Raw genomic sequence first — 25,531 nt, 5'->3', positions numbered from 1 at the left:
GCATCAACAATTTCATTACACATCTGTGTGTTTGGTGTCTTTCACTTTCAATGTTAGGCAGCAGGTATGATAAACAGCACTCCACCAGAATATCAGCTCTCTAGATTTGCCAGGAAGGGAAAAAAAATAACATGTATTTATCGACTGGTTGCCTGTTGACTCTCTCAGAAAAGAAACGAAAAGCAGCTAAATTCTTGGCAGCGGCTCCTTTTTTGCTCCTCAGGAGCCCTCTATTTCCTGATATGCTTCTCACCCTGCAGAAATGCTGCCATTTCCTCATTTCAGTTTCCCTGCACAATCATCAGCATTTCTCCTTCCATGACATGAAAACAAACTAAGACTGAGTGCCTCTGCGTGTGTGTGGTTTCAAACCCCCCTGTCAGCAATCACTGGGTGGGAGACAGCCATAAACTGCGCTTTAGAAGCCTATAATGGGCTACTGCAGCGCCGGCAAAACTTATATCATATTATGCCTCTTCCCATTCAGACACAAATAGGATCATTATTTTTGATAACTATACGGCAAGAGCTGGATAATTTCATTGGACTACTTGCCACCACATAATGCCCTACTTTAGCTAAATCATCATAAATCCTACCGTATCTGCGATTACTGTATCTAATTACAGCTTAAAACCAATCAATTACATAATGTCCTACAAATTATTGGAACATTAGGATTGATCTACACACACACACACACACACAATCCTACTTCATTCTGCTGTCCGCTTACACAAGTGTGCGTGACAGAGCGGTTTGAGCAGCTGTTCTTGTGCTGAGTGGTCCGTATATTTCTCGGCAGAAGACCTCATATTGTTTGTCAAATGGCAGAAGTGGCCATTTACAGCAGAACCTATAAAGTCAATCCCATTTGATGGGATGGTGGCGATGCCCTTGTGTCATCCACCTTATAAAATGATGGACGTTCACAAGTGTGAAAGCTGAAGCGTTTTATTATAAAGAAAGCAGAAGACATTTCATGGGCCACCACTGGTCTTCCCCCTAATAAAGGAGGCCGTAAATACACGTCTGCATACAATCCTGGGCCGATTTTACTCCCCGTTTTTCCAATCAGTTTGAAAGACTAATTCAGGGTACATTCTGTGCATCAACTTATAATTAATTAGATTTACACCGCCACCTTTATTAATCTTGTTGCTCAAGGGAAGATGTAAAATTGTACTTCTACACAGGATGGGAACTTTTATTGAAACTGGCTCAGAAACCTATCAAACTATTTACATACAAGGTAATAACTGGCAATCCTTCAACGAACAATCATCAAACTTTGAACTTCATCAACAGTCTATATTCTCAGGTAACCTTTCCGTCTTTCTCTACCGTGTTGTCCTTTAAACAATAGTTTTCATACAGTCTCCTCCACAATGAACTCGATAGCATGCTGCGGTGACTGGCTCGTCTCCACCATGGTGATTTCATTCCCATCCATGGTGATCGTGGGAACAGTGATGCCCTGAGCTCCCAGAACAGAGGAGGGCAGGATGACGACCTGTGAGGCGCCATCAATGCCACTGAGCTGATCGGACGGTATCATGACCGTCTCTGTACCTCCTTCACCCCCCTGCAGGACGTAGATGGTCTGCACCGTGCCAGAATCAACGTCCCCTGTGGTGGTCATAGTAGACAGCACCTTGGCCCCCTCCAGCACCTTCTGGACGTGAGCAGCCTCAGCGGCCTGTTCTACCTCCTCGACAGTATCCATAGGCAGGTCACCGTGTAGCCGGATGTGTTTATCCAGGTTGGAGCGGGAGCGGAAGGCGGCAGGGCAGTGGGCACATGGGTAAGGCTTCTCGCCACTGTGGGTGCGGGCGTGCTCAGTGAGCCGGGCAGCCACGCTGAAGCTCTTGCCACAGATCCAACAGCAGAAAGGCCGCAGGCCACTGTGGATGCGTTCGTGGTCCTGCAGGTGGGGCAGCTGGCGGAAGCGTTTGCCACATGTGGCACACTGGTGGACAAAATATTAAAACAAGGTAAGAGGATGGAAAGAAAATACAGTTCACAACAGAGCCAGTGCACAAAACTCAACTGCAATTAATATTTTCCTGAGAACTCTCTATATTTTTCTGCAGAAGCAGCACTTCCGCTCTGGCTGGTGTAGAGGAGGAGCAGAGAGAACAGGGTATGAGGGAAGGCAATAAAAACTAAACAAGTGTGTCACACTGCAACAAACAATGCTTTTCATTATCAATTAATCTGCAGATTATTTTCACATAATAAATCAATTAACTCTCTGGTCTAAGGCTACATGATACTGGAAAAACTGAAATTGCATTATTTTGGTTTTCAGCTATGTGTTTTTCAAAATGTCAGAATACAGGCACAGAGGCAAAGCACAGGAGAGCAAAATCTTCGAGAAAAATATCTAAGAGGGAGGGACAGAGAGAGAGAGAGAGAGAGAGAGAGAGAGAGAGAGAGAGAGAGAGAGAGAGAGAGAGAGAGAGAGAGAGAGAGAGAGAGGGAGAGAGAGAGAGAGAGAGATCAAGTGATGCCATCTTAATGTTTTGCTTGAGTGCTACAGAAACAAAAAAAAGGCAAGCTGAGCTAATTAACTACTTGACATCCTGCACGTCCTACGATTTGACTATTGTGCAAATTGTAATGTTGACGCAGAAACACATATTTTCTATTTTATTTATTTTTTTATTTATAAAAATGTATTTATTTTTCAATTTATCGTTGTAGCTCTAAGAGTGTGTAAGGCATAGGCATAGTGATTGATCTTGAGGTTGTAAGGCATAGGCATAGTGTCTGCAGTTCCATAACTGGAAATTTTGCCAGTCTGCTAAGAGCAAAACAATTTATAAATAAAGTAATCACATTAACAATTCAAGTCGTACCTTTGCTGCCACCCTACACTCGCTCTCTGCTTGTTACTACCTGAGTGCAGACAATGAACTACAAGAAGACACTTGATTAAACCTGGAGCAATACAGAAGAATGACTCTGTTGTGCTTTGATTCCTACTGGGGACACTCAGATTGAAAGTGTAATCCCTGCTGTCAGTTCTGCAGTTTCTTAATCTCTGGGAGATAAACTCTAATAAAACTACCTCTTCTGGTGAGTCTGCTTTTTACATAGTCAGCAAATATAAATGTTCCTTTAGGAATGCACAGTGTATTTGATTTAAATTAAAATTCATCCGCACAACCACTGGTGTGTTTGAGGACCAATGCTCCTTGAACCTCAATCCTTAGCATGGCTGATAGATATGACTCAAAGCAAAGCCACAAACATTAAATCAATTCCAACAGTCCGATGTGCTGAGATGGGCTTGGGTGGGTCCATGGTTGATGTCCTGCCTCGTCACCAGAGCAGCGGAGAGAGAGGGAGAGAGTCCCAGAATAGTAACAGGCACAGAGGGGAGCTGACAGGCCCTAACTCAGCCCTGCCATTAATCACAGGTACACAGGGAGGGAGGAAACACCCGCAGGACACACACTGCACAAATGGCCATGGTCCAGAACCAGAGAGATGGCCACAGCCATGAACGGGTGTGACCATGGGGGGTGAGGCTGTGCTGGATTTCAATTTGAAATATGGATGTTAAGGGTTTGAAAGTCTTGTGTAAGAAGGACAAAATAAGTTCGAGGAGGCTCAGAGAAATCCCCTTTTCATTCAAACGGAGACACACACACACACACACATACACACACACACACACACACACACACACACACAGACACTTGTACACCATCGCCTCTAGCTTTCTTACCTCAAAGGGCCTCTCATCAGTGTGTGTCCTCATGTGAACATTGAAGGTGGAATTGTAGGCAAAATCCTTGTGGCAAATCTGACAGCGAAAGCGGGGTCGGTTTTTGGACTTGCTGAGCGTTCCTTGGAAGTGGGCCAGCACATGCTCCTCCAGGGCACTGTTAGAGGTAAAGCGTCGGCGGCAGGGCCTCACTGGGCATTTGAGGGGAGTCTGGCCAGTGTGGGATAACCGATGGAGGTCGAGGCCCTCCTGGGTCATGCAACGGTGGCCGCATAGGTCACACTCAATCTGACGGCAGAATAAAGGGAGGAGGGAGGAAAGAAGGATGAAAAAAAGGAAGGCAAGATATGACAAACAGACAGCGGAGAGCAATTAATGAAAAGAGAAAAGGTCGTCGTCCTCGTGGTCTGACTGAGACGTAACCACAACGTCACAGTTTGATTAAAACGAGGGACCTTTGTTAGATGTCACCCAGCTTTATCAAACCCCACATTTTCTCTCTGTCTGGACCGTTAGCAAACTACTAATGGCAAAATAACAAAAATAAAAATCCATATACAAAACATAATGAGATGGAAAGAGGAGAATTTATAGCAGGATTTCAACACATTGCCTGAGTACTTGTTAAAACAAATCTGAAAAAAAGAACAATCAGTTTTAATTATCATGGTTTTCTCTCCACCTGTCCAGTGCTTCGTCCTCGGCCTTGGCCGCGTCCACGTCCAGCGGTCTTCTCCTCTTCTGTGATAGGGCAACGCTGCATGTGGATTTCCAGCACTGACTGGTTCACAAACTGGGATGAACAGTGCGGACACATCGCTGGCTGCTTGTCTGTAACGGAGCAGTGTCAGGTGTTAGGCAGGTAGTCATACTCTGATCACACTGCCATGCTAATTATCGGTTGGCTGATTTGAGTTTGGTATTTTCCAGCCGTCATGCCAGCAGTCATGCAGCGACAGGTGATTGGCTGCTGTACTCAAACATTCAAACGCAGCCAATTTTTCAGCGTCGACACAGGAAGCACCTGTGGTCTTGATTGCTTATAATGTGAATACACACGGTAGCTCCTCAACAAATATGTGCCGCTAGATGTAAGGAATGAACTGTTGGAATAAGTGATTAAACAACAGCTCTTTAGACTTGTTACAGTAATAATAATACAGGTGTAGGTAATCAAAATGAGCGATGGCTGAATTTCTTTTTTCAGTCTCCTCATTGCTGATTAACTGTCACACTGTCATGACTGACTGGGCCACTCGAACAGAGCAGAGCAATCATTCATGTTATTAGAAACACCTGTGCTTTCCCTAGTATGACAATTAATCACACAGCAACACAATTTAACAATTAAACTAGTAAATGAATTGAAATACACGGATATTTATGTCATTTATCAAGCAAATATTCACTTTCTGCTTCTCTGTTTTATATAATAATGAATCAAACTTTAGGTTTTTCGACTGTCGGTCAGACAAAACAAGAATTCTGAAGCTCTGTTATATTATAATGGCTCTTCTCTCTCCACATTTTGTAGACAAATCAATTCATCGAGCTTTACTAATAATCATTTTAAAATAGATCCTTAGAATAGAACTTACAATTATTTGTATTATCAGTTTATCTAGCTTGTTACTCTCTATGTTTACTGATCAATTTGTGATCTATGAAATGTCAGAAAAGAGTAACAAAGTGCCCCATGTGACATTTCAAACTACCTTTTTTCAATCCAACAGTAATACAAATATTACATTTAGAGCTATATAAGAGGGAAAAAAAGCAAATCCAGAATGAGCTAATATCAAACATTTGCAACCTGTCTCCATTTTATATAACATTTTAAATACTTTTGGTGTTGTTAAATGTCAGTTAAGAGCAAAAATGTGATCAGTGGCCAATGTGACATTTCAAGCTACTTTTTCATCTAACTAATAGTCCAGAACTTTAAAATATTGAATTTACAGCCGTATAACAAGGGAAAATCTAATGAGTTACTGTTTATGTGTTGTTTCTTGCTTGAAACTTGACTTACGTGATTGATTTTGATTGATTTGCAAATTTGCTGCAGATCAGTTGACTGATCACTTCCAATCAGCTGCTGCCCTGGTTGTATTTTGGCAATGCAAACCAGACTCTCACTGGGTGAACTGAAATCGCTGACACTGATGGTTCATCAGCATGTCGATGAGTCGTCACGCCAACATCTTGCAATCTGCTAACCATCTGTACTGCCTACCTCAGTGGGGAGGATCCACCCCGCTCCCCATTGGGACCGTCTAATTAAACCTTTAATAAGGACAATCTCTGCCTATGGCCCTGAAATGATCAATGGATCAATCTCTCCAATCATCTCTCTCAGAGGACCCACGTACCTCTGACCCCTGCTGTCCGCTGACTCTTCATGCTTAATTAATGAGGTTGACGTTCCAACGCCCCCCCAATTCATTTACCTCCACTTCCTCCTCCGTTCCAGACACAAATCAATGGAAAGTCATTGACCTAATGCATCGGCGTAACAATGCACATATAACATAGATGTATGTTTGTGAATAAACAAGATAGGCCACCCAGGCAAACAGATGGGGGGGGGGGGGGGGGGGGGGGGCATTTAACGGCGACTTTGTGTTAATCAATAGTAATTCACTGCCTGCAGTACGATAAGGACATCATATCTAATTGGTTTCCATTACAAGCAGGCTTGCAGGGGCTTACATCCGATATGTTCACCACATCTGATCTCATCTTTAATCTCCCTGAATGTTATAATGCAGACAGAAAGATGGAAAGATCGATGAGCGACACATGAGATCAAATGGTCACACAGTGGAAGGACGTGAGAGTTTTTCTCAATATGTAAATACAACAGGGCTCAGATAAGGAATAGTTTGGGTGCTTTGTTTCTAACTTTTGGGAATAAATGTGTGCTCTATGTATATTGCATTTGTTATGTATATATCTTGTAGATTTGATGAGGGAACATATGTATATTTATTTATGTTGTATTTGTTTATTTGAAAGAAACAGAGCATAGCTTCTAAGATGTACCAGAGTTAGCTTTAAGCTAATTTATATTTAAGTTTTTTTATTACATCTGCTGGCCTTTACTCAGTTTACTCGGCAGGGCAGCCGGGGGCGGCTGGGATTTTGCACTTCCACCACACATGTGCTACCTGCTTGAAGGGGTGATGCAAAGCAATAACGAACAATCGAACAATCACCACTAACAAAGTGGCTCCACTAATTCAGTTGGAAACACGTTGTTTGTAAGAGACGGGTGCTTGTTACAGGCTAGCTGCAGTCGCAAGACATCACTGAACCCTGCTAGTGGAAAAACGGCAAGAGATAACATCTCCAATGAGAAAATGAAGACAATGCATGTTCACTTGAGTACAACGTCGGCATCCTCTACAACAGCATCTACAAGAATAACGTTTTAAAACATCAAAACACTACAACAATAGATTTGAGGAGATGGGTTGGCATTTATGCGAGATGAGAACATGATTGGGTTGATTTTAGCCATGATTTCGTCTTGAATTTCAAACCAGTGAAGCTGCAGCACTCTCTTATTTTGTTTGGTACTGAGAACACAAAAATGGTCACTCTAACAGAGAGGGGTGATTGGCGCTATGTTTTGCAGTCACCTGTTAATCAGACATATATTGTATTTTTCTAAAAATGATAATGGACAAATGTGATCTCATCAGGTTTTTTTTGTTTTGGTTTTTTTCCTTCTGCTCCTTGAGGTGAGTGTACTCCATGTTTAGATACTTGTGGGCATATGGGTGTAATGGTTGTTTGTTGAATATATTAGAATGAATAAATGAATAAATAAAACAACATACTGTGTGCTGAACTCTCACCTTGGTGAGTGAGCGAGTGCAGGTCCAGGTCTTTCCTGCGTTTGAAGGCCTCTCCACATTCAGGACAAGGGAATGGATGGCTGGTGTGGAGCAGTCTGTTGAATACACAAACAAACATATTCATGTCGGTGCTTTAACCATTTTGTGTATCCTGGACCATTTAGCACACTGAAATAATTCAATTTAACATATTTTAACTTGCAGAAACAATGACATGTACACACAAAATGTCTCACAGTAACAGGCAACTTTCACACAAACAATTAAATGTAATAATTATGCATAACTTCCACCAAAATAGAGTCATAAAAACTATAATAATGAGGGTCATGTTTTGGTTTTAAGCTGCCACTCTATATGTGACTCGTAGGAGGATTACCAGCAAGTATGTGCTTAGCTGTGCTTCAGGTTAAATAAGGGGTATTAAGTGAGTGTATAAACGCTGGAGATAAAAGAACAGCAGTAAACTAGGAGGAGTCAGAGTTAGGACATGAAAGACTATATTTATCCATTGCATAACGTTACGCTGGATATAGCCTTAGGGGAGGAGAGAAGTGTTGGGATATATTCACCTAATGCTGCATCAGACCTGCTTTCACAGCAGGGAAAAAATAAAGTACCGGCTCTTTTGGTAGCTTCTCATAATCAGAACAAACACAGATGATGTTAATGTTCAGGAAACATACGGCTCTGCTTAGTATTACATACAAGTATATGTATTGTGTATATCATACTGCTGCAGGTAATGTGCCAGCGAAAGCTCTTAACCACAAAAGTTACTTAAAGCATAGCAGGATGCTAGAGGTGGCGCGAAAGGACCTCTCAAGGCCTGTGCAAGAGGCCAGGCTGTTTCTGTTCCCTGTTAAATAGACAATAGAAATCAATATTTCAGGAACAGCTGACCCTGAGGCAGCTGAGAGAATTACAAATTCAGTCAGGGTCACCTCTTCTTCAAGCCAGATGCTCTTTAATGAGTAGGGGTGACACGACAGCATTAGTACTACTACACGCAGGTACACACTGATTTAAGCTGAAACAATCGGATTAATCAATTTGTCGATAGTCAGAAGGTTAATCAGCAACAAGTTTGAGAAACACTGAATTGTTTTAGCCATGTTTTTTAAACCCACATGCCAAAAAAACATCTTGTCAAATGTAAAGATGTTCCTTTTCTAATCTTCTAAAATAGGAAACTGAATTTCTTTGTTTAGCCGCATGTTCTTTCTTGACCTTGGAAAAAAACAAGAGAATCTCAACTCCAAATTCCATCTGCTGATGAAGACTGGACTCTGGAAAAAGCTCATGGACATTTACCGAAGATTGTTTGTTTTTGCCTCACACAGTTCAAAACCCAAATAATCTGAGGAAATTAGATTGGACATCATATAAAGCACATTTTTCACCATTTTTCTAGAAATTTTAATCAAAAAAACTAATTTGCAGAATACCTTACAAGTAAGGGATGAAAGATACATTTATTTCTGGATAGATACCAATTATTATTAATCAATTTGAACCATTATACATTTAAATGTTTAGACCAACCAGTTAATGACTTATGGAAGTCGTGTATTTAAATACAATTTTGAGGGACTCATACTTTCACCTAAGTACTTCCCTGTTCTGCTACTTTAGACTTCCATTGAACTACATTTTGGAGGCAAATATTGATTCAGAGTCCAATAATCCAAAGAATGCTAACTATCAGACAGACAGACAGACAGACAGACACACACACACGCACTATATCCTCTCCTCCTTGCTTAGCCAGGTAGGACTGGACCAGGCTCTTCCCCATCCTGGGTTATCATTATCATCTTAATTTACTGGGCCTCTGTCTGTCAATCATATGTGGCTGCGGCTCAAGGGCAACCAGACATCTCAGTCAGCGTGTTTGCTACACAGCTTAAAGGTCTTGCTCAGTAGTCGGACACGGCTCAGCTACTACTGCTCCTGGCGAAGGGGAACAGGTTTATCTAAATCCCGTCCTGGGTTCTGTTTGGAGCCATAATTCTGATCTATTTACACGGTAAACAGGGTTGGAAATTATTGAATATTGACAATCTCTGGTCTATATGGAAATCCAGACGTTCAGAGCTGGATAGAGTGTTGAATATAGTGTTCAGAGTGCAATCAAAGTGTTCTGGTCAATTCCATTACTGCAAAAACAGAATAACTAATGTTACTGGAGTGCTGCTGTTGTTATTACTTGTGATGGTTGAGCTGATCCTCGGTGTTGAACCGTGAGGGGCAGTGAGGACAAGCGAAGAGATGAGCGGCTCCCTCATTGTCCAGAGTGCACACCTGCATCGAGGGACACAACAGTCACGGTCAATAAAAAAGGATTTCATGGCAGGTTATCTACCAAAACCATCTTTTTATAGAAAGTCTGGAAGGTTTTGTCATAAAATAAAATAATATCTACCATTTCAATAGTGTGAGGACTAGAAACTTTTATATAAATTGTATATGTGCAGTGATCATAAAGCTTTTTGAGGGTAAAATTCAAGTACTTCTCAAGATAATTAATTAATGCCAGAAATGGCCACACTCTCATAGCAATTGTGATGACATCTAAAATTGTTACTGTAAAAAATAAAGCGTACATGATACTTTATACCCACAACATTAAATGTATATTGTCATTTTGTTTACTTGACCAGCCTCTCATATTGGATTGTATTTTCTGTACGACAGGATTGTTTCATTTCAAATGTAAAACATTTTTGGTGTTGAGTGATTGTGTGGATGAAACAACGGATTATGTTGAAAATCTAACATTTTGCAAGAATCAATTGAATTTTAGCATATTCCTGACCTAAAGGTTAAAATAAAAGTTTGCATACATTTCAAAACTTTACACAAACCCTGTAAATGAGATATTAGAATGAAACCCTTTGATTTGAGTGGTATGTCATTAAAAACAAAATGTAATGAGACTGTACCGGTTTGCGACCGCGCTTGCGTGGCGCCAGTGTGGATGTGTGAATGCGTTGGTGTCTCTTCAGGGTTGGCGCCTGCGAGAAGTTTTTGCCACAAACATCGCAGCTGTAGGGCTTGTTGCCTGTGTGGCTCATGCTGTGGCGCAGCAGGCTCTGGGAGTTGGTGAAGGACTTTGTGCACACCTTCAAAGACGACAACAACAACAATCAGTGTTAGCAGTTCCCTTTTTTTTTTTTATATCTCTTGAAATAAAGGTTTAAATGGCTTTTTTTTTTTTCCTCATATTATAACTTACTAAACAACATAAATTATGCAGAGATGCTGTAGATCATCACCTCAAAGTCAGCTACATGACATAAATCACATTAACATCAAAGAAGAATATCCCTTGCCACCTTGCACGTGAAGAGCTTTTCTCCAGTGTGGCTGTAGACATGGGTGCGGAGGAAGACGCGCCGGGTGAAGGTTTTGCCACAGTAGGGGCAAACATGTGGTAGTGGTGTGCGGGCCCAGTCCTGCAGCAGCTTGGCAGGCGGAGGGTGGTTGGTGTTGTCCGAGTCTGCTGTAGTGCTGCACTCTGACTCCTCTTTGGTGCCTGAGCTCTTGTTTCCTGACACCAAAAACACCGTTCATTGAGAACCAAAATATCAAGTGACAAATGCCTAATTTTCTTAATAAAGCTTTAGAAAAGGTCCAGTGTCCAAGAAATCTAACAAATTGTCATTTAATTGTCTCACAAATTTATCAGCAACTGAAAATGTGATCGACAGCCAAAATCTGGAGGGACATGGGCCATCTGCAAACTCTGTGCTTGATGCCACCAAATCCCACACACTGGACTTTTAAACAAATATTTTGCTTACCTTTGAGCGCACTGGTGCCACTCACAATCCTGAAAGAGGGCCTGCTCCTCTTTGGTACAGGTGAAGAACCTGACTCACTAGCAGAGGCAGACGGGGAAAGCAGCCGTTTTGAGCTCTGCGGTGCATCCTGATCTTTACTGGTGGTCATTTCATCACTAGTTTCAGCTCCATCCGCCACCTCAGTCACTGATGTGAAGCTGTGCTGCCGGCGATGGTAAAGGAACAGGGTGGTGTTCATGAAGCTCTCCCCGCAGTGGGTGCAGCTGTGAAGTGGCTCCTTCAGGTCATGCTTCTCCTTACGATGGGCGCCCAGCCCTGCCTCTTCATTAAAGCTCTGTCCACAGTGGGTGCACATAAACAACTCAGGCTGTGTAAAACTACTGCTGACAGCAGCGGTGGGGAGAGCGGCATCCTGCTCCTGCTCATCAGCCCCATTGTTCTGAGTGCAAATTTCCTCTGGTGCTTCTACCACCTTTTCCTCACCTTTCTGCCGGTGCTGCTTGCGGTGGTAGAGAAAAAGAGTAGTGTTTAGAAAGCTTTCACCACACACAGAGCAGCGGTGCAGAGCTTCCTCAAAGCCGTGTTGGGTCTTGCGGTGGGCCACGAGTTCAGACACCAGGCCAAAGCATGAGCCACAGTCCACACACAGGAGCACTGGTTCTGGCTTAGGCTTTTTGTTTGCCCCTCTCCTCTTGGGAGACGACTCTTCTGGACTAGAGGTCGAAGCAGTCACAGCAACAGGAGGATCAGAGCTCTGAGCCGAAGTAGTTTCTTCAACTTGCGGCCTTTCCTGCTCCACTATGGGTTCCTCCACTGGTTCTGGCTTAAGATCTTCGAAGGTTTCACTCTGAGAGAGTGCAGAATCTTCTGGATTCAAAGTTGAACTGGAGCTCTGAGCTGCATCGTCCTCTTGCTCAGGTTGTGCATCAGCTTCTGACTTGCTCCCAGAGGGAGTGTCCTGACATGTCCCTTCCTTACGATGTTGCTGCCATTGGTCCAGGGTCTTGAATAGTTCATCACAGTCCCCACACTGGTAGAGGATTCTGGGCTGGTCCGATGTTGTTGTTGTAGTGACTGCAGCCTGTTTGAATACGCTCTTCACAGGTTGCACGGAGGTTTGTGTTGTTTGGATTTGAATCTGTGGTACTGCAATGGCCTTAGATATATTTATTATCTGTTGCTGCAAAGGCAAGGGTGAAAAAAAAGAACACATCAGAGATTATTTCTCAGTATTTCACTTTTTCTGTGCTTCTGTGTATAAACGAAAACGACTCTTGCATTACAAATCAAATAGCTGTTTGAAGTAAATTCAACCTGCAGTGCTTTTATTTTATTTCTATTTTTTCTCTCAGGCAGATGAGGGATGAGAATTTAGTATTGGGGTACTGAGGTCAATTAGAGCAGCATGTGTTTAGAGCCAGTGTTCCACTGAGGGCTCCAGACAGCCAAGATAAGGCCTTCAGCCTGGCCGATAACTATCAAAGGCCCATCAGGGTTGAATGGGTCAATCCGCAGGGTCTTACATTTGCTCCCTTAATCTATTTAGATGACAAAAACAGAACATTAAGGTTTAGGTTAAAGACGTATGAAACAGTCTCAATCATGACAGTTCACCATGTCTCACATACTCTAATGATTTATGGGCTTTTATATTAACATTGTGGTATGAGAATACTGAAGAACGCCTTCATGTGATGGCTGATTCCATAGCACGCTGACTGCAATAACATGCATTTTTCTTTATAGTCAAAATCAAAATGTTTGTTTAAAATAACTGTTTTATTCATGACCACCGAATCAAGCCTTAGTTCACACACAATTTAACTGTCTTTTTCATAATGTCCGAGATGCACTGTTGTGTAGATATCAAAGATGCTAGCAATTTCATTGGTATTGGTCTCAGTCTGTCCATCTCAAGTAGAGTAGCTAAATTGGAGACAGGGTTTCACATGATCAAAAAGCACACAGAGAATGACACCTATTGGCATTATTAGTAAAAAAATAATAATAATAAAAACAAAACTAATAAAAAATAAAAACTTTTTTTTATATTGTTGCTGAAGGTTGTAAGTCATCCAGGTCATGGTTAATCTATGTGCTGCATCATAGGCAACTGGACCTGTTTCACCAATACTCCCTCATTCAGAAACCTGAACCCATCAATACTAGAGGTCTCATATGTGAAAAGGGTTGTTATAAAAGCTAACATCTTAATATTAATAACCTCTAGTTTGAACCTTTGATTCTTCTGATAAGTGGTCAGGCATTTACCATCCTGAATAAGGCTTTTCACACTGTGCACCGAAGAAACCTTGGGCAGCATTAAAATGGAGGATATGAAGAAAAGGGTTTCTGAAATTTGTAAAGATTTTTGATTAACAAAGTGTGTGATCACATCCTCTGTGCTGTCATTTTTATGATACAAGTCAGACTTATATTCATTTTTTAAGCTTTCATTATGAAACTGACATACCAAACCAATTGCAGGCATATACTGTATGCACGAAACTTGCAAGTTTTAAGTAGTCTAAAAAACACACATGTTCAAAATATTCAAAATCCTATTCTTTATTCATCAAGATCTGCATACCCACACACCAAAAAGACAAATGCCATGCAAAGTCTTATGCCATAAAACTTCATTTAAAGAACATAGACTTCGCTCTCTTTGCTATGGTTGGTGCTACGGTGAGAATTGAGAACATGCTCTCCCTCGGAGTAAGATCAAATGAACTAATTGTAAATTCAAATTTCGTTTTATAATTTCTAATATAGGTTAGCACCTAAGGTTGCTAACTAACTGGAGTTGACAAACATTGCATGAATCTTAATCTAGAGGTTCCACAATGACCAAAATCCCAGTATTTCCAAACAAGACTTAATAGATTCCTCTAGGACAGAGAAGGGTTGTGAACTCTGCAATCATTACGACACAGTTGTTGTTGAATTATTGGCTCCTCTAAGCTTGACCTACATTTCCTTGACGATCAATGAAAGTGACGTTGTGTATGTGACTCCTGTCCATCTTGCAGTGCCTTCAGTGCAGTGAGGCAGACAGCTGCAGTAGTGCTGCCTTTTTTTCACAATCAAATATTAGTTTTCAGAATGGAATGTCCTTTTTTTTTTCAATTATTTATTTGATTTCAATATTCATGAACAATCCTAAAAGGGATACAACCAAAAATGAAGTCTGTTTCACATTTTTGATAAGTGCAAAATGTTTTTAGATTGCCATTAATATCAATAATATAATAACTTTTGTCACCAAAATTATTATGGCTTTTGTGCGTATTGTTAATTGGTGTTGAAGCTTCAGTAATTGACAATGATAACCATCCGATCAAAACAAAAAACACAACACAAACAAACCCATTTGCAGCTGATAAATGGTAGATAAAGTGTGGAGACAGGGCCCAAGCTCTGTCCTTAAAGCTTTGTCTGCACTGTCCATTTAGCAACTGATCTCACTAAACATTTGGACATGCTAATTTAATACTGAATAAACATGACAATGTATTGGACCTACATCAAAGTTCTCAATTTATTCGACTCCTCTATTGCACGGGTTTATCAACTGCTTACATTTTGCTGACGACTGAAATTAATGAAACAAATGGTTCTTGTTTGAATGACTCTGAGCAATATCTGCCAGACAGGTAGCAAGCCACTAGCCAGAGAACCGAGACTACTAAACCATGGCTAATGTGCCAATCTTAAGGTCCACCAACCTGACCATGCAGTTATTGTGTTGCTATTTTTAAAATTAAGAAAACTGAAGATTTCATTTTTCAGATGGCAGACCCAGCGAATGATATGACCCAATTAATCAATCATTATTGCAGAGCTTCAATGGTGCCATATGTGAAGTGCATTTTTTTCAGTATGCTGATAAGGAAGTTAGCAGATGCTGCAGATGAGTCATACTCTGGTCCAAAAGGGAGAAGAGGTGAATTTGTTTTGTAAGAGCAGGGTTCCCTTCTGATCAACCAAAGGAGTGAAAAGCAAACTTACATTAATTTAGTGGACAGTATTGAAAAGACATTGATTGGAATAAACCCTTTGCAGTCATTTGTAAAATAAACAGACACTGTTTTAAAGCAATGTTGCATAATATACGCAGATATTGCGATAATCTAACTAATGAAGTGGGGATGCTTGCAATAAACCGGCTTTTGGCAAAGTGGAGGGCAGGAAGCCATAAGGTACCCGGGTTTTATAGTGTTTCTCCAGCTGTTTCATCTATGAGAAGGCCAATGAGCGATCCATCAGGAGAAAGTATGGCATTGACTGATGCATTCCTCATGCTCCTCTTCCCGCTGGCGACTCAGGATGCAATTTGTCTGTCATGAGTGTCAGTGTGCTTTATGGACGTGTGCTGAAGACTGTAAGGATAGAAGCCTTGGCACTGGCTCAGACAGCCATGCCATACTGCTAAACGAGGGCCAAAGACTGCTTTTAACCCTCGGGGCTTTCTGAGCCTGTCATGGGAAAGCCAAAAGAAAAAGGGGCCAGTCGCACATAGGCTCAGCTGAATGTGTCAGAGTTAAACGGAAAAAACGGCTCTATTTAACAACTTCCAAATTTTGTAATTCAAATAGTTTTTTTGTCGAACTCAGAAATAATAGAGCTCAGCAGTTCTGAGGAATCTATTCCAAACAGCACACATACGGCAAAAAAATACTGAATAAAATGCAAAAATCTGCAGGCCTCTTAAATTCGAATTCTTAAATTCGAGCCAAAACAATAGAAATACAACTGAATCTACATAGGGAAGCACACAGGGGGAGAACACAAAAAAGATGAAGACATTTTGTTTTTTTCATCAAATTGTTCAATGTCAATGGAGCATGAGGAACATTCTGGTGATTCAGATGGCTTTGCCGGATACCATGTAAATATGGTTCCCTGGACCTCAATCTGGCCTGCAACCTTTATCAGGTCATTCCCTCCTGTTCTCCTCAACTTTGATTCAAATTCATGGCCAATAGTAATGCTGTACTGGTTTATATTTCTTCAAACTGAAGACTGCTATTGCATTTAATCATGTGACCAGAACCTCCTATAAAGCAGACGTTTCAGAATGGAGCTCAACCAACATGTATGATTTATGCCACATTAGAGCTAAATAAAAATAAAAAGCATGCACTGTAATATAATCTGAATTATAAAGCCTGGTTGAACATCCCATAATCAATCCAGTTTCAGCACTGCCACATTTTCTCCCGATACACCTGTTTGCCTCACCAGTGATTCATTACTCGGATAAACAGTGTGCTAATGTGTTATTTTGCCATTAAGCTAGACAGAGAGCAGTTCCAGGTAGCACTTAAGTACTTGGAAAAACTGTTGAATAATCTGGAGGCTTTACTACACTAGGGGAGAGTTAGAGGTCTGACAGATGTGCATGTGCAATGACTTAGTGATAGATTTACCAGTATAATGTAGGCACATAAGTACTCCAGTGCAAAAAACAAAACAAAAACCACATTACAGGTAATGTTAAGATCTCCACATCTACTGAACACATTTATGATGATGATTTTTGCTTATGCTTTATTTGGATCATGTTTAGCACCTCATATGTGTTTATGCTCCCCAACTGAATATCGTCTATTGCATATTCTCTTTTACCATCTGACAGCTTCTTAGCCTGTTTAGGTTGTTTGTATTTGTTGTTCTTCTATTCAGTTTAATGTTTAGATGCTGCCCTGTTGGCCAGGATTTTCTTGAAAAAGCACCTTTACCTCATCAAATATAGGAAAACATTACAAGGAGTCATGTCAAGTAGCAATTATTAGAATTATCATTATTAGCTACTTGATTACGTACACTTAACTTAAACGTATTAAGCCTAATGAAACAGTCCTGCAATAAATCCTGCCTATGAGGTGTTGATCCAACTATATTGTCATCTTGAAGGCTAAAGTTTGTGGAGCTGTTGTGTTGCGATAATCTTGTTTATTCTATTATTTTGTCCACCTATCAATGAGGCGCGCAACTAAATCAGATATTAATACACAGCAACACCTTGAAATGAGTCAGTAAATCATTACAAACAACTCGATGTTAAGTGCTCTGATCAAGGTCACTATTACTATGATGAGTAGCAGAGCATTGTCAATTTATGACTAAAGATCTCTTCAACGTCGTTCGCCAGATCTGATCCAGGGGCTTTCATGTTATAACGCTGCTGTGATGTTAGGTCACAATATTGATGTTTTAGGTTCTATTCCAAGCGAAAGTCAATATCCTGCATTCAAAACACCCAGACACAATTTACATGAGAAAAGGGTCCAGTATTTACCCGAGTCTGTAGCAATGGAATAGTGGCAGTGGTGGCTGCAGATGTGTCTGGCTGTTCATCCTCAGCAGTGCATGTCAACTGGTGCTCGAGTACCTCCTCCAGAGTGTTAAACTCCTGGTAGCAGGGGAAGCACATGTACACGGACGAACTCTCCATGGCTGCCAGGGGATTAGAAATCAAAAACATTTCATAAGAAACGCAGCAATGCAAAACTGATTTAGATAAAGGTGAAACAGTTCACAAAACTCTGCATGCTTGGAATATGAAAATAATATCACAACGTGAGCATTATACAGATGCCTACCCACCAGTGCATTACATTTGAAGTTAGGTTGTGAACATTGCCCTCTCCTGATGAAAAGATGTGCCTGCATACATTATCAAGACAACAGCTTGGACACAAGTGCCAGGGGGCTAACTCTGGGGTTGCCAAGATGACTCACCATGCGCTGAGCCTGAGCTAATTGTTATTTTGACCATGCAGGTGGCTGCTCAGGTAGAAACCTTGCCAAGCCTTTTCTCTCTGTCTGCCATTTCATGGGCTAAGGCGACGTTTAGCTCCAACATCAATTAGATATGTGCTGTAATTGGACCCGGTGGAAGTGCAGTCTAGCTCATGCAGCTTTTAAAAGAAACTATAATCAAAACACAAACCTTCCCACTTGCTGGATACCAATCAGATCTTACACAGCCCAGCAAAGCTTTACTTCGACAAATAAACAAATAAAGAAACCCACTGAAAGACACACATCAATACCTTTGACAGACATCAATGTGACACGCCTTCTAGTAGAAAATTATAATTGGCAGACAATGCAATAACTTCAAAGATAAGGCTGGCCAGGGCTCCGGGGTGCAAGTTCGACTGAACATTTTCATTGATTCAACTGGTGTGCCTGAAAGTCAGCAGCATTAAGAGAAAACATAGACTTTCAAGATATTTTTCAACATAGAACTGTTGAAATATCCCTTTCATAATTTGTTGAGAAATTAACTTGATAAAGTTAGGCATACTGGTGCAACCAGTGTAAAAAAAATTGATCTTGAGACTGGCTGGCCATATTCCATGTTTTGGAACACAGTTAATAATGCTGTCAGTCTCACTGCTTTCCAAATACTTCAGCTTGTCCATGACAAATTTGTGCCTACTGAAAATCACATCAGTTCATTTTTGTTAAATTGACTTTATCCCCCCCAAAAAAACTAGTCCCATAACAGCTGGAAAATGTAGGTTTTAGCAAGTTACTAAAAAAGGAGTCAAAGGTGTGTTTGTTTGGGACGTTTTCCAGATGAAAATGTGGTGAGTATCAGTATGTAAAGCAGCTGGACAGTGTATGTGGGGTCAAATCAGAAGAATGCAACAGTAGCCATATTTATTGAAATGAGCCAACATGTCACCTGTTGAAGTTTTGGTCTTTTGATGGGTCTTGCTTATAGAAAGAAAGATAAAGACTATAAGCAGACACGATCATAGCATACTAATAATGCCCCACTTGGCCTGTCTGGTGTCTCTTATCAGCAGAGGCTACACTATCCTGGCACAGGTGGTCAGATACAAGCCACTGGATTTGCGCAATACTGTTCAGTCTGACAGCAACGTTTAAGGGTCAGATGTGAGATGTCCTGCATCCGTTTTTAACCATTAACTTGCAAGCACCTGTAATAATTTCCTTTTTCACATAATGCCTTTCTGAGTGAGCCAGGTGTAGTTCACATTGTGTCTTAAACCCCTTATATGCACTGTGGATGGTGACCTAATGCTAGTAAACACTCATGAGCGCTAGCTAGCGTTAGGTCATCTGCAGGGACAATGTCAGTCCGATGTTGACACACACAAGGGAAAGGGAAAATATTAATAACTTCTAACGTGAGTTCACGTCATCGCCGACTAACACCAAGCCTCGTGTTATGTTAGCTCCTTTGATCGGCATGGTGGGAGTCTGTCCCGAGCTAGCTTCTCTTACAGCAGCTCCACAGCTAATCGAAGCTAATGGTTAGCAGCTAACCTAACTGGCAAACTATATTAACGCTATCACAGTGTTGCTGATATGCAACGATGGCCATCTTTCTAGCAACATGGCTAACGTGCCGCCGGCGTGGAAGCTAGCTCTCTTGCTAGCTCGCAAGCTAATAAAAAACGGCCGTGAGATCAGTGCTTCATAGCGGGCGTCCAAGACAACATAGCTAGCGTCTAAACCTCTTTTTACCACTTGGACCAGTGGTGCTTACTTTCAGACACAAGGAGAAGAAGAAGAAAAGACCGAAGAAGGAGGGCGGGATATGCTTCTTCGGTGGTATAATGGCGGCGACAGACTAAAAGTTAACATTAGCTGTCTCCCCCCGTTGAAATCCTCCATACATAAATATCAATGTGCTATACGTCACTGAAAAAGTAGCATTCGTGTAAATTAAGTTAAAGTATTTCAACAAAACTCACCGTCCTCAGACATTGTCGGTCGAGGAAATAGGACAGCAACTTCAGTTTTTTCTGCATGTTAGAAGGCTCGCTCTGATTGGCTGTTTCGGTCAATAGATAAACCAATAGTGGCAGACTACACACAACACTGAGGGGGTTTGTAGTTCAAAAGCGCGCTAAAGGGCAGTGACAGTTCAGTCTCATACACTTTGCATACAAAGTACCAGCACATAGGCCCTACAGTGTATTTCATAAGAAACTAGTATTATTATTAGCAAGAATGAACTTCCATGCTTAGCTTGTGAAATAATAAGAAATAGTAAGTGTAAATACCAATACAAATATATATACAGTAATTTAACTTTATAAGTCAAAACCCCCTTTTTACAAAAGGACAGGCAGCTAAACTCTCATGCAGAGCATAAACTGCATATGTTTCTGACATGCAGGTTCCAAACCAGAAATTCAGCCAGAGGTCACTTCTGGTTATTGTCAGTGTTTCCCCTTTCCTGCTTGAGACCATGATAACATCAACAGCGGTTGCTTCATTAGCATGAAGCTCAAATACACTGAAATATCTTACAAGAGTATAGGCTACTTTGTTTTATTTCCATTTAGGTAAATAAGTTGCATAAGAGGAAGAGCAAAGGGCCATTGGACCAGGGTTTAGTGTTATAAACAGTAAGACTCAAAAGTCTTTTAATAACATTAAAGATATGCTGAAATATTACTTATGTGATATTGACCATATAAAGTGCCAAAAGGAATTTTCTGGCAATAAATATACTTAATTATCAAAAGCACAAGTAAAAACTGAAGTTGTACATTTTGCACCTTTAAAATTGCCTTGCTATTCTGATGCAGCACTATAAAATTAAATGTAGTGGAGTAAAAAATACAATATTGGTATCCAAAATGTAGTGGATTGGAAGTATAAAGAAGCAAAAAATAGAAAAAACTCAAGTTCAAAAGTGTCTTGAAGTACTTTACTTAAATAATGTACTAAGTTACATTTCATCACTGCTGATTTTATGCACAAGCAAAAGTCCATTCACAAGAGCCTGACATGATATCACAAACATTGTGTAAACTCATTTAGGAGGGAAGTCTATCTGACAATAAAAATCACTTTTTTGAGTTGGCAGCAATGACACTGATTTAAAGACAAAATGAAAAACAGATAAAATGCCACAAAATCTAAATCAGATAGAAACACACATTTAAAATAACATTTCTATATACATTACAAATAAAAAAATGTCTTACAATTGATAACTGAAAAAGTGAATAGGTTGATGTTACAAATTTCAGAGTATTAGATACAGTACAACTATTTTTTTAGGCTATATAAAATACAAATAACTTAGTTTCCAACCTTGTAGAACACTACAGGCTACTCCTATGATGTGATGCAGTATTATTGATTTTTACATACTGAAACCTATTATTCAAATAACTTCTGAACCAATGTTTTGCGACACTTCTCAAACCAAAGCACTCCATGTAAAACATTTCATCCTAGCAACAACTGATCTTGTTAAATCCTTATTGTTATTTTAAGTCACCATTTGTGCTACACAAATGGTTTTATAGGGCAACAGAAAAGGGGACGGAACTCTGACTAACACTTGATTACTGAGTCAAATGTTTCAGTTTTTGATAAACAACATTGTTAACCAAGCGATGTAATCAAACCACCACAATCTGAGCTGTATGGCTGCAGTTATTTGACTCAACTGTACTTTAATACCTACAGAGGTTTATTAAGTCTACACTCTATAGCCTCACACTTATCAGATTGATCCTCTTCAGAGTGAATACAGCCAGGCAGCTGCACCAAGTATTATATACTGAGGTCAGTGAAAGTATAGACTAGCCCACTCCACTCATTTCGCAGAATTACACAGTGCCCTGATGTGCCCCACTGGCTGATTGTGAAGATGAGCAGCTCCTCCAGACTGCTTAACCTGACTCCAAATGATATTAAAGAGCCCGTTGGGCATTCAGCCAGACGGTCTGGGGCCACTCCGGCTCCGCAGAAACTGTTCAATCTGCTTGACACACTGCGGAATAACATTATTCATCCTTGACATATCGTATCACCGTGATGATGACTTGGCGTGTTTTTCATCGAAGGCTACGGTTCAGGTCTCAAGAGAGGAGGGCTGTCATGTTATGCAGCGATGATTGCTCTGTATCATCTCACATGCTCTGGATTCATCCATTTGATCCGTCTTTATCGTCATATTGTGTTGTTTTTCTCAACATCAGTCCATCCAGTGGTAATAGATTAATGAGACTGTACACTCAAATCAATGAATTGATAGAATTGAGTGTACAGTCTCATTAATCTATTACCACTGGATGGACTGATGTTGAGAATTGATAGAATAAAAAAGTGTATGGAGGAGATAAATGAAATAACGCACCAGTAGAGACAGAAAGTCTGGGATCACTTGTGGAAACACTTCTCCATTTACAATTGCCTCTAACTCAATTCTGTTTTTCCATGATAACATAAGATTAACAATACGAGTAGAAAGTTCAATCTTTGAAAAAGGTTCACTTTCAGGTGAATAATAGCGTTCACATGACGTGAAATAGGGAAAATGACTTGGATGAGTTTTCAGATTATTTCTAAATTCACAACAGGTTGTATTGTGCTAATGTATTCCTCGTGCGCTTGTCTTGGTGTTTTTCCCTTCCTTTACCCTCACGTACTGGTGTTGTTATGAAATGTGTGTTGCATACGTTCTGTGTCCCCAACTTGAAAGCTGATGTTAATGAAGCCACATCAACAGTTGTGCCATGAATGTCAAAACATGTCAGAGAAACTGAGGCGGTTGTCAGGAGCAACTGAATATCAGCTGAACCAAACTGCTACAATGATTAAAGGTGCATTAAGTTGGAATTGTCCAACTGTTGAATTGATACCCAGAACAAAAAGGTTAGCAGCATGTCATCAGAGAAATCGCTCATTCCCAACTCATCAAAAAGTGTCTCTTCGGGATGGAGGCGGACCGATGCTCGAATCCCAAAACATCTCTTTTTGACGAGTTGGTATAGAGACCCAAAAACCAACTTTTCTTACAAACAGCACAAAAATCATAATATTCACATTTTAATGTTTTCTTTTAATGTAAACCAAAATCTTTCTTCAAGAATCATCAAAGAATGTCAGGCCTTGAATTCATCTTTATGAATAGAGATGTAGGTCAAGGCCAGGTAATACCAGGGCAAGGTATTAATTTATGAATCTGAAGGGCAAGCAAGATATTTTAGTCAAGTACCTGGCAGCAAAGGTTCTGCCAGAGCCTATAAATATTTTCTTCTGAACACGGCGAAAGACAAAAGAACGAAGTTCACGGACACCCTGAGACTTCATTAAATCCTGCTCTTCTTTTGTGAACGGCAGATTCTTGTCTGAATGAAACATTTGAGTTGTTTGGAGAGACTTTGCTGGTTCTTGTTAAGCACCCATGAAGTTATTCAAAAAGGCGTTTGAGATGGGTGCTGAAGGTCCTTGACATCCCGGAGCCAAATGAGACCTGAAGTCAACGTGATCATCAGATATCTTAAAACTGAAGTGAGACAGCGGTATAACGGTTATGAAACAGAGTGAGTGAAATACAGCACTGGTACAATACCAGCGTGGTAATTGTTCAAGAGCCAGCCCCCCCCTCTATTCACACGTCTGATATAATCACACTGTGGAAGCAAAAGATTTCATCAGTCAAGGTCAAAAACATGTTCACTGACATTTCCAATTGCATGGTTCCCATAACAACCGTTCTGATTTCATCATTCTCCAAATGGTCCCTTCCAGAGTTCACTGATCCGCCGACTCCACTGCAGAGCATACGAGAGCTTCATTTCATTAATCCCTCCTTGAAAAAGGTTTCATTCAAAGCTAAAGTAAATCCTATGACTCACACCTGATAAGCAATTTATAATGCACCAAAGTACATTAAATGAGAGCTGCTTTATATTCAGCACATCTAGTTATCAACATTTCTTGTAATGGAAAAGGTACATGGTTAAAAGAATCCTAGAAACTGGAAAGAAGACTAACAGCACTCCCGAGCCATTAACCAATCTTTTGATTGGTTAATGGCTCGGCTCCTTCCTCAGCTAAACACAAGCTTTTCATGGTGATGTATGACTGAAAACAGATGGCATCCTGGGATGAGAAAAATGGAAGGCAAGAAAAATGCAAGACTTCCACCCCGTCATCTGAGGGATGGCTCAGTTCTGCCAGCCAGAGTTACAAAACAAAATGTAAAGGCCTCAAATCATCATCTGACTTATTACAAGCATCTTCACTGTATTAATTAATCAACTTTGTCTCCTAAATAAGGCATAATAAATGTTCAAAATCAAAATGTTGTCATCTTCAGCTACATGTCTTGACATCAATAGTCATTAATGTGTGTAGATCATATTTGGTTGAGGTGGAGCTAATACAAATCAATTTGTATATTTCCAAGTAGTTTAATTTACTGCATAAGAATTATAACGGTTTACAATATAATTGTAGGTCTTTAAACCTTTAATCTGAAAAGTAACCCACAGTGAAGTTGAAAAGACACACTTATAAAGCTGATAAAGTAAAGTATAATTACTTCATGGGTATACTAAACAGCGTTTGAACAACTATTCTTTTTTACCTCTGGTTTTCTGTTGCACCATAACCTGTTATGGGGCCCTGGGGCAAAAAAAGCCGCCATTTGACCCCTTAAATTCCTTCTCCATTCACTCTCTTTGCATTGTTGTAATTCTTTTATACTGGTGGATTATAGCATCGATAAATGTTATTGTTCAGAAAAATGGCATTTCAGTGGATAGGTGTGGTCTACAATGTGAGGCCTTTCAACATCTGGTACCTAAAGTACATTTTGCTGATAATACTTCTGTACTTGAACTATGTAAATGCAGGATTTTACTTCTAAAGAAAGTGTTTTTGTTGAATGGTTGAATTGGAACTTTACATTGGCAGAAAAGACTACACACTGAAAATGTATATTTTTTGAGGATTTTAGCATTGCAACAGATCCATCATCAGTTATTGAATCAGTATCAGCAACAAAGAAGAGATCATCTGTGTCATTATTGCCACATTGCTGCTGGACTCGCTTCTTGGGCCTCAAAATGCTGTATCTAAACACTTCATGCTCATACGCTTTTGTATGAGCATGAAATGGAAACAAGCTTATAATTAAATTTTGATGTAGGGCAAAGGGTGACTCCTCCAATGTTCCTCATTAAAGTGCGTTTACAGGTCTTGGTGAGCTACTGCTTATGTGGAAAATTAGTGTAAAGCCTTCTGTGGCTGCAGAGAAAGCTGCATGTAATCTGATAAATTGCCTCCAGTGATGTCACTCAGTAGTCCAATTGCATCGTGGGTAATGT

At 40.4% G+C, this 25,531-nt stretch overlaps 1 protein-coding gene across 6 annotated transcripts; it reads right to left on the bottom strand.

The window, feature by feature from the left end:
• Positions 1–938: 938 nt before the first annotated feature.
• znf574 (zinc finger protein 574) lies at positions 939–20,259 on the bottom strand. 6 transcript variants are annotated; one of them, XM_030394880.1, is made up of 11 exons: positions 20,144–20,180; positions 18,361–18,412; positions 17,707–17,864; positions 11,403–12,582; positions 10,935–11,149; positions 10,542–10,721; positions 9,806–9,900; positions 7,597–7,691; positions 4,419–4,567; positions 3,737–4,024; positions 939–1,969 (listed from the first exon to the last, which is right to left on the bottom strand). In XM_030394880.1, the coding sequence occupies exons 3-11, from the start codon at positions 17,860–17,862 to the stop codon at positions 1,370–1,372; spliced, it is 2,958 nt and encodes a 985-aa protein (XP_030250740.1). In that variant the 5' UTR covers positions 17,863–17,864; positions 18,361–18,412; positions 20,144–20,180; the 3' UTR covers positions 939–1,369. The 6 variants fall into 6 exon arrangements, with proteins under 6 accessions (XP_030250740.1, XP_030250742.1, XP_030250739.1 ...); XM_030394882.1 differs by having other exon boundaries at positions 18,361–18,407; positions 20,144–20,159; XM_030394879.1 differs by lacking the exon at positions 18,361–18,412 and having other exon boundaries at positions 20,144–20,259.
• Positions 20,260–25,531: the final 5,272 nt, after the last annotated feature.

Source organism: Sparus aurata, chromosome 17, assembly GCF_900880675.1.
Source record: "Sparus aurata chromosome 17, fSpaAur1.1, whole genome shotgun sequence".
NCBI classification, from domain to species: domain Eukaryota; kingdom Metazoa; phylum Chordata; class Actinopteri; order Spariformes; family Sparidae; genus Sparus; species Sparus aurata.
Note: the sequence above shows the minus strand (reverse complement) of the source record. Positions and strands in the feature narration are given on the sequence as shown.

Excerpts from the sequence above, each read along its gene's own strand:
- znf574 (XM_030394879.1), bottom strand. Across the intron at positions 10,722-10,934 it reads AAAAGCTCTTCACGTGCAAG|GTGTGCACAAAGTCCTTCAC; the intron begins GTGGCAAGGGAT and ends TCGTCTTTGAAG. Across the intron at positions 9,901-10,541 it reads GCAAGCGCGGTCGCAAACCG|GTGTGCACTCTGGACAATGA; the intron begins GTACAGTCTCAT and ends CCCTCGATGCAG.